This window comes from Quercus robur, chromosome 9, assembly GCF_932294415.1.
Source record: "Quercus robur chromosome 9, dhQueRobu3.1, whole genome shotgun sequence".
Lineage (NCBI taxonomy): Eukaryota > Viridiplantae > Streptophyta > Magnoliopsida > Fagales > Fagaceae > Quercus > Quercus robur.
In genome coordinates, this window is record NC_065542.1 from 50,134,685 (window position 1) to 50,145,226 (window position 10,542).

At 32.7% G+C, this 10,542-nt stretch overlaps 1 protein-coding gene across 1 annotated transcript; it reads right to left on the reverse strand.

The window, feature by feature from the left end:
- Positions 1 to 700: 700 nt before the first annotated feature.
- LOC126698906 (protein FAR1-RELATED SEQUENCE 5-like) lies at positions 701 to 5,701 on the reverse strand. Its single transcript, XM_050396410.1, has 4 exons — positions 5,651 to 5,701; positions 3,985 to 4,023; positions 2,991 to 3,525; positions 701 to 1,233 (listed from the first exon to the last, which is right to left on the reverse strand). Coding segments are annotated over exons 1-4 (819 nt in total). The 5' UTR covers positions 5,653 to 5,701; the 3' UTR covers positions 701 to 990.
- Between the last annotated feature and the right edge of the window lie 4,841 nt (positions 5,702 to 10,542).

The following is a 10,542-nucleotide window of genomic DNA, read 5'->3' on the forward strand; positions in this document are numbered from 1 at the left end:
AGGGATGACCACAAATTGTTGATTCCTATTTAAAGTCCAGGTCACCCCCTTGCCCTCTCCCTAGCCCCTAGAAAAATACATAAAGCTTGAAGAGATAATCCAATTCCTAATCATAAAAAAATCTTGTAAGTCTATGACTGCAATAAAGTTGACACCATGCAAACAACTTGGCAGCAAAAGCATCATCCTCATTGATATTGAGCAGAATAACAAAGAAAGGCTTCATAGCTTCCCAGACCAAACACATTGCTGAAAACAGTCTGGATTACTATCCTTAATCTTAATAGTTCAGAACCTAGAAAAGAAATCTCGGCTGTCCTTATATCTCTCCAGAGACATTCTCCACGAAACATCATGCCCGGTATACAAACTTCCAAGTCCAAACCCCCATCACATTAAATCTACATTATGAACAATCTCTGCAAAGGGCAAGAAAAAGCACTACAATCTTTTCATCCAAGCAGTGACCTATAATCACAACTCTTTCACCTAAAAAATTCTTTCTAGGACACTATTTACATGTCTCTTGAATTTCTTCAGATATAAAAAAGCACCTAGTGCAGCACTTGATACAGAAGGGTATCACAGATAAATTTTATTTTTTACTTCTCTTTTAATGCTCACCTTCATGGGTGAGGGCCTTGTCCATAAATAGCCCATTATCATTTAAATACAGAGATAACAATTTATATTGTTTAAAGTTTAAACGCATAGGCATGCAAGATAAAAGTTGATGCCTTGCTTCAATGAGGCAAGTGTCTTATGGAGCCATGCACCTCATCAGTTTGGAAACCTTAATTCCTTGAAGGCATTTTCTGCATTTCACCACACTGCTTGTAAAGTACTTTAGGTTGCAAGAGGACATTGTGCATGACCAAGAAACTCAAATTACTGGAGAACTTTGGACTGCACTCATTAACTTGATGGGTATAAAGTTAAAGTTCTCTACTGCCAATCACCCTCAGACATGGCCAAATTGAGAGCATACTTTTAGAGGAAATACCTATAAAAATTGGGTTGCAACTCATAATAATTGGACAAATCTGTTGGATCCAGTGCCTTTTTTCTACAACCTACATTGATCCTCAACCAGGATGAGTGCCAGTACATTGGCAACCAGCCAAGTAGCCACTTACTCTCCATGAGTGGCAGTGCAGTGAACTGATGAAAGTGCTTCGCAGAGTACAGGTATATCCAGTCCAAGATGGAATTACTACTGGAAGCTTGAGTCAGCTTCACAAGAAACAATGCATGAACAAATTATGCTAATAAGAGAGCATGAAAGAGTATGCCAATAAGAGAGAATGATTGTAGGAATTGCGAGTTGGAAATAAAACATTGTTTAAACTTACTCCCCAAATCAAGAAAAAAGTTCAAATGGAATGTGGTGCACCAAGAATGATAATGATATATGATGGCCCTTTCAAGCTACAAAGCTAGTAGGGAATTACTCGTTGTGAATCAGTTGAAAATCTGGCCTACTTTTCACTCAAATTCATCAAACCCTTGACTGATGATTTCAGGGACCCTTCTCAAAGGAAGTTAAAAAGACATTTTCTGCCGCATTCATAAGGACCTGGACCATGACATAGAAAAAGATCGGTGCTGCAGGGTACTTACCACCAGTTCACCATTGGCCTATTGCAAACAAAAAGGAACTCATCCTAATTGCTGAGCATTAATTTCGATTGGGAAAATCACGTCAAATCAAGCAAGTCTATGACAATTCTTCTAATAGCAACATCAGGCCAGTTGAAGCCACATGATGCCACAGGCATTCACTTTTTACACTTACCAAACCATAAACAGCACCAAATATTCAGTAAACTACACATTGAAAACCAACATTATTTAGACACTAAATAAACACAACTACACATTTATTTATTTTGTTGTAACTACATGTTTGCATGCACTTGATCTAGCCACATTTAATGTACTTGATCCTGCCAGGTAGCAACCTGTGCATATGATATATTTTTCCAATATGGAACTGATTAATTATAACAAAGAAGAAAAAAATTCTAATTCTTGGTTGTATTCCACCATAGCAACCAAATAAGTGAATGGGAATCACAATTTATTCTTAGGGATACCAATTCCTATTCCAGTAATTTTGTGTAGTAGATTTCACCTAAAATCTTGATATATTCAAATAATTAAGAGAAGACACAAAAGTGGAAGAAATTTCCTCTGAAAGAATGGAAACAAACAAAGAGACATACTACATAGATTAAAATAGCATTCTATGATTTGAACACCTAACGTATCCCCTAACATAGTAATATAGACGACCACTTCTTGGCTAAAGAAGGCATCTAAGTCAATAGATATTCGTCCTCCGAATAGGACGAATCCATGTGATTTAAAAGGATAAATCTTGGCAAGCAAATTCCAGCTAAGAGGATTAAAACATTCAATTGAAAATGTATACAAAGATCAAGATATTGTTATTATGATTAGTTGAATAAAATTAGCTTCTAGTAGAAACCAATCAGCAGGCAAAGGGACAGAACAAATTTTCCTCTGCTCAAGATTTATTAGACAGGAGAATATTTTATTAAGGGAGCTGCGAGGTAGACAAAGAACAGAAGACAACTTTATATTCTCCACTTGCATTTGTTGCATAAATCCTTTCATAAAAAAATCTTGTTTCAAAAACTATCATCAGACCAAAGCAATATAAACTAAAGTAACTTGTCAAGGCTATTGAACCTCTTGAAAATTTCATGGGAACCATGCAATTCAATTTAATAATTTGGAGTGGCATTTATTTTATTGTATATTGAACTATAGTAGATCAAAGCAGAATGATAAGGAAAACCACTATAGTTGCAATGCATCTGATGAGTAGAATGGAAGCAAAACTACTTCTATTTATTATATATGACTTATTAAAATCGGCATCAAGATAAAGTACTGTATGCATGTACGCACACACACACAAATGACTATATCATAAAATTATAAACAGTTTATGTGAAACTAACCTGCGGTCTGGCCTGAACTGTACACCTACGACCCTTGCCAACAGATATCCCCATTGGGTGGTTATGTTTTGTTTCAAGCTTTGTGACAACCCATTTTCCTGTCTTCTCCTTCCTCACCATAATCATAGCCTTGCAACCCTCCCTAGTAATCTGCCTTGGCTTCCTCACTTCGAGACTTCTTGTATTTCTTGTCTTGTTATTATTAACACGGAAACCTTCTTTGTTACAAAGAAACCTTCGACTGATAACTGATCCTTCACAACCTGAACGATGGCAATTACCAACTCGGATAATGAAGCCCAAACGCTTAGCATATGCATCATAATACATCATAGCCGCCTCTTCAGATTCAAACTCCATCCCAACATAAGGTTCCACATTATTATCTATTTCATGTATACCTAACTCTCTCCCCTCATATAAATCAAGCATTTCTCCAGCCTCAGTAACACAAATCTCCCTTCCAATTGAGCACTCTATTATCTTACTGTCCAAGTCCACATCAAGTTCCATCTCAGCAGAATCTGAAATCATTCTGTAATTCCCACATATATAAGCATTGAAATCCACTGTTGAACACAAATAAACATGTAGTCATGTACTAAACCCAGTGTAAGTATTAGACCAAGATATATAAATGAACACTCTTCAAAAAACCAAACTCTTTTAGAGGTATGTACAAATGTAAGATTCCAAGAAAAGTTCATACAGAACAGCAAAAAGTTAACTATTTAACTTATGGTGAAACCGAGATATTTTATTTCTGTAAAGCCCCTGCACTGTTTCCTGCAGCTAACTAGTTTGGTACCTAGCTCCTTAAAATAATGTAGATTTCCAATTTCGCATATATTTTATAATGTATTTAGTCATTTAAGTAAAGTCTCCAAAATAAATTATGGGTTAAACATTAATCTTTGCGCCTTCTTTTCCTAGAAACTTTCTAGATGAAAACAATGATGGGAAACTGTTAATAGATTTTCTCCCCAGGTATTACCTCTTTTTCTTGATATGCCTCTTCAGCAGTATTTCCAGCCTTCATGCAAAACAGCAAACTGCATGTGTAAGATTACAGAATATCATTGCAAATCAATAAAGGTGGAAATAGTATTTTAAGTACTTGCAAAAACAATTCTTGAAATAACACCCCTCAAAGTATTGGAGTAAGCTTCAAAAAGTTGAGAGTTTTTTAAGCAGTCTTTGCTAGTAAGGTATATGTTTGTAAGAAAAGTAAAAGTGAGATAATTGAAATTGGTGAAGCAAGCAAGCAGCCATAAACCATTTGATGCTGTAACAAAAAATTAGCATCATCCAGATGATTGTAGTGAAATTTCAAAACTTGAGTTAATTAATGATCTGACAAGCTAAATTTTATTTTAGGCTGTTAAACCTTCAATAAATTTCCTTTGATTTTCTGTTGATCTGGAGCATGTACTTCAAAAGATAAATAAATGGGAAGCACAAAGCCCAAAGACACAAAATAGCAATGCTTGGTCATTCAACTGTTTAAGGCGTGAAAAGCACTTTACAATGGATCAAAGGTCATAATGAAACATGCAAAATACAGACTTCATCGGTGCTAATGTGCAAATGCAAATTGATACAACTGAAAGTTCAGAAATCAAAGAAGCTAGAAGGCCATAAACCTCCAAACTAATTTAATACTGTGATCCTCAAATGGATGGAAAATTTCAAAATCTAAGGAGTATAAATAGAAAATGAACAATAAATAACTTCATCATCCAACTCACTACTATCAATTATAATGGAAAAGGTTTTACTCGTATTACTCATGCAACGCATTCCATTACATTTATTTCCTTGCAAACCAATTTGAAAGGAGGCTTGTTTTGCAGGTCATTTGATGTCCAAAACTCCAAAAAAAAAAAAAAAAAAAAAAAAAGGTATTACAGAAGAAACTACTACCATAAACTCTATTAAAGCTTTCTTACAAACCTTACTAAATAAAATTGTTGACATAAGTTGACATGACCTCACTAGCTCCCATTCTTGACAGTCAGTGTAGGGCTGAAAGTGTCTTACTTCATCAAGTTTCAGTGACCAATTTTGCCGAAAGTAACATGTTAATTGATTCCATTTGCACATGAAATCACACAATTTAAATTGAGTTCTTGTGATTTATTTTTGCATCTATTCAACAAGAAACTCCAATTTTCATGGGAAACACTTTAACTCACCCAGTTGACTAAAAAAGAAATTCAGTTTAACTTTACCATAATCAATGGTTTACATTAATGACGTGGTAAAATCTAATCTACTCATTTAAACAATAATTTATCAATATAAAAAAAAAATGAAAAAAAAAAAAAAAATCAGTTTGTAATCATCTAATTTATTTCTTATTATTTATGTTATAGAAAATAAATGCAACAGGGGCTCAGGGCAGATACACATTCGGTTGACAAGATTGAATGATAAACAATTCAACAATTCACTTTGCTTTGAAACTAAACCCATTAGTCCAAGATTCCAAACTAGAAAATTAAAGCAAACTAAGCTAAGTATTTCAAACAGTTGGACAAAATAATTTAAACCCATCAAGGAAAAAGTCGTAAATTCCACAACCAAAACCCCGTATTAATCTAAGCAAGTTTTACAATTCTATCTTTACTCTTTATAGAGAGAGAGAGAGAGAGACTCACATAGCTTCCTTCTCATCATGATGATGATGATGCCCTCCCCTCTCTCTCTCTCTCTACAGTGAGGAAAGTTTCAGTTCACAAGATTCTTTCCCTGTTCTGGGAAATCCACTGTCCACTCCAGACTCCAGTGTTCACGCAGGCAATTGAGTTCTCGAAACTGTTGTAAGTTTGTGCAGAAAAACCTTTTTTTTTTTTTTTTTTTCAAAATTTTAGTGAAGTACACTTTTGATCATAAAAAATAGAGGCTGTATTCACTTTGGGCCTTTGGCCCATTCATTGTTTTGCTCTGTTGTATTTTTGTTATAAATCTTATATGTTGACAATTGACATTATACGGGTGATATACTGATATGTCTTAATAAACGTTGATGATATTTATACTTAATAAACAACACATATCTAAAACTTAAAAATCAAATTATTAACAAAAATTGACTTATATGGATAACGAGTCTCAATAGTCAGCATTTATTTAGCACATAATAGTCAAATTATTAATAAAAATGGATGACATTGTTAACATGAAAATGGAATCAAACATACAAGACCCAAATGAAAATAATCTCATACTGTCAGGGCCAAAAGTATATTTTCGTTTCTTTTTCATTTGGATGCAATAACCAATGTAACACAAATATACTTTCTAATAAAAATTAAATTGGGAAAAATGGCCATACACCCTCTTAACTTTGGACAAGTGACCAAGACACCCCCTAAAATTTTATATTGGCCAATTTACTCCCTCAACTTTACACAGCTACCAAATCAATACTCCATTGACTCTATCGTTAATGTACTAAATAATTGGTCATGTAAGACTCACTTGGAATTTAAAAAACAAACTCAATCCCATGAAATTGAAACCCAACAGAGAAAGAAGAAAAACCTAGGTTTAACCTACAAAGAGGAGAAAGAGAGGGAGAAAAAGACTTCAGAACCATAGACACCATGGCATGGCACCAAGTTCTTTCTCCTGCATTTTCTTGTTGTCCTTATCCGACCTCGCCCTCATGGTCCCATCACGTCATTCGACAGCCACCATTGTTACCACCTCTTGCCATTGTTATTTCTTTTACCATTGTCATCATTGGATTGTATGTTCTTTATGCCTCTTAACACACATGTCAAATTTTGCGTTAATTATATGATATTTACTATATGATTTAGAAACTTACTTTTTATACATAATTTTAAACTACAAAAACTTTAAATTTAAACAATTGATTGGTGACATAACTATTAATTTTTGATCTTTTGAAAATTTTGCAAGCATAGAAAATATAAGAAGAAAATGTAATCCAACAATGGATTTATTAAAATTCACCTCCAATAAAAAGATATTGATTAAGTTATGGTTTTAGGTTATGACTAGGGGTGACAATTTATAACCAAACTCATTAATCCACCCATGACCCATCTAATTTGGGTAAGTCATGACCTAACCCAATTAAACATTTGGGTTAAATGGGTAAAAACCTATTGGATAAACTAGTTAAATGAGTTTTAATGGATAAATCCACTGGGTCTAGTGAGTTACCCATATACATTAAATAAAACACACACAAAAAAGAACTAACCTATTCCCAGTCGCCAACCTCCTTTCCTCTCTCCCTTTTTCCTCTTTTTTCTTCTTAATGATTTTCTTAGGTTTTGCTCTTATTTTCCCACCTCCCAAACACCAAGATCCACTTCTTGAGCTTTGTTCCTAGCTATGGTTTTTGCATTGTTGGGCACCTTTGATGAAGATGACAACTGCAATGATACCAGATTTTGATTTGCTACTCCCCCTCCACCTTTTCCAATAACAATGATATCAATCTCTCCCTCATTGTTCATCTGTTAAGTACTCTTCTCCTTCATGAAATTGTTTCCATTTTCCTAGCTCTCTCACTCTCCTGTTTGGTTCTTGAGAAACCATAGGAAAGTAGATGAAAAAATTTCAATGTAGTTGTTGATGATTGATTTTGTTGTGATTGCTAGAGTAAATCAATTAATGATTTTCTCGGCTTTGGGCTTTGCTTGGTTTTTGAGAAAACCTAAAAAGAAAAGAAATTTTTTCATATTTGTTTTTCTTCTTAATTCCTCAAACTCAAAACTAATGCAATCTGAAACAGTTTTATGAATTTTTCATTTTTTATAAATAAGATACCACGTTTTAATTTGGACAAAGTTTAGCTATAAAATTAGTTGTAACCTTAGACTACAAATTACTCAATATTTTTTTATTGGAGGTGAATTTTGACAAATTCACCATTGGATTATATCTTCTTCTTATATCCTTCATGCTTGCAAAATTTCTAGAAAATTAAATATCAATAACTATGTCATCAATAAATTGTTTAAATTGCAAGTTTTTGTAATTTAAAATTATGCATAAAATATAACCTTATAGATCATATAATAAATAATATCCGATTAACACAAAATTTGACATGTGTATTAAGAGAGTAAAGAACATGCAATTCAACGATTAGATTTTCAAAATATGCGGTAATATTTATTTTATTGAGTAAAGTTATAACCTTAGGCTACATTAAATTTTGTAGCTAATCTTTGTCATTTTAATTTTATGTATTTTTTATTTATTATGAAATTAATTTGGTGTTAGCACTTTAGCTTTAGATTAAAAAATAATCTAAATAATTAAGTTTTTATTTTTAAAGGAGAGTATATGTGAATTTAATAAATGGATTAAATGGCTTTAAAAAAAAAAGGATTAAATGGGTATTAAATGGGTTAGGTGACTAATGAGTATTTAATTTTTATTTAACTTGGTAGAAAATGATTAATTGGGTAATTATATACTTAACTCATTTATGATTCAACACAAAATCTACCAAACTTGCCTCATTGCCACCTCTAATTTCAAATAAATTTGTAACCAAACTTTGTGAGTTTTAGTTAATTTGACCCAAAAAAAAAAAAAAAATTGTCAATAAGTTAAAATGTGACGGTATTTATCAGAAAATAATAATTTATGGGCAAGGTTCCTGTCCAGTGGCTAGTGGTCACTGGACACGTTGGATACGCGACATTGGCATCCCAATGATTCTTAGCCAATAAATTAGGGCTCAGCTTCTGTCCAGTGGCCAGTGGTCACTAGACACGTTGGATACGCGACACTGTCCAGTGGCCAATGATCCAACGTGTCCAATGACCACTGGCCACTGGACAGTGTCGCGTATCCAACGTGTCCAGTGACCACTGGCCACTGGACAGAAGCTGAGCCCTAATTTATTGGCTAAGAATCATTGGGATGCGGTGTGATTTTTGTCATATGACTAGCAATAATGACGTGTAAAACTGTAAACTGCTCTTGAAAGGGAAATAATGAGACAGTTTATATAATTTTGTAAAACTTCTCCAGAGAAGTCAAGAAATTGCCAGCCATATGCAGTAATGTACTGGGTATGGCCCATGAAAGAGATATAAGTCACCAAAACTGATAGCCCATGTCATGTCAAAAGGGCTCTTAGCTAATTGGCACTTTCGTCACTCTCATATCATATGGAAAGAGATCAAAAATCATGACAATAAAAGTCTAGACCACACGGATTTTGACAATAAATGTCACAATTGGTAGTACTCAAAATTTCGATCAATCAAATCATCCTCCATGTGAAAAATATTATGACCACAAATATTTATATAGCTTTTACCATAATTTTAATGTTTATAATTTGTCATGTGACAAGTTGCGATAACAATTATATTATTGTCGGTGACGTCCTAATCATCATCAAAAGCAAGGACAAAGCCACACCCACCACAGCCTTGGTTGGGGCAAGACAATAATTGCCAACTTCCACATGCAGTACCACGTGCTGCACGTGGTGCTAATTACTGCATGGTGTCCCAATTTTGTCACAAATGTTCCTTTGTGACTTACAAACATTCATTTTTATATATGAATTCATTTTTTTATTTTTCAAATACACTCACATTTAACCACATTCAAATTATAGCAAAAAGTTTTTGCACTAAAATTGTATCTTTATATTTTCTCTTCAAACGCAATATTTTACAATTTGTTCAAGTGAGAAGTTTTGATGAGCAACCTCACTTTTATTGTAAAGAAGAATTGTCGCTATAATTGTTTTTCCAATATGGTCAAGTGTCCTTATTAGCGCAAATCAAATGTGAATTTTAATGTTGTTGAATAAGGAATGTGGGTTCAAATCCTGCTTATGCTTCAAAAAAATAATTTTATTAATATCTTAACTTGATGATAAAATAATTATTATGGATTGAATATTATAGATTTCAACTACTATGTATATATATGAAGTGTTTTTATTAGGCTCTGTGGCGAATCCACATAGATGCCTAGGGCCATGACCCCAAACTTTTTTTTTAAAAAAAAGATTACTTATGCTAATATAGATATATATTTACAAGTGATAGTTGAGAAAAATAATACTTGCCCCTCAAAAAATTTCAATGTTTATATTCTTGTTAGTATTAGTATATTTATAGAAAATACCCCAAAAAACTATACCATAATCATCTCAAAATATATGTCAAAGTCCTTATGATGTTAAAATCACATTTTTACAAGTTAAGAATGTTTTAATCACAACCTTTGTTTAATATGCTATCAGTAAATTATAAAGAAAATTTTAAAATATTCACATGGCTTATAAATCATTGACCACATCATATGTGATTTATGAAAAAATATATTCACTTATATTATTTTCTTTAATATTTAAAAAAAATCTCAAAATATGAACATAAAAAAAATATAAATGAATCATTTAAATAATTTTAAATATAAAAAAATAATAATGATGACATCGCATACTTTGATTTGTAAGTACATTGATATATCAATGGATGAAAGTTGTGTGATTTAAATAAATCATAAATTAAATGATTCTAATTATATAAAA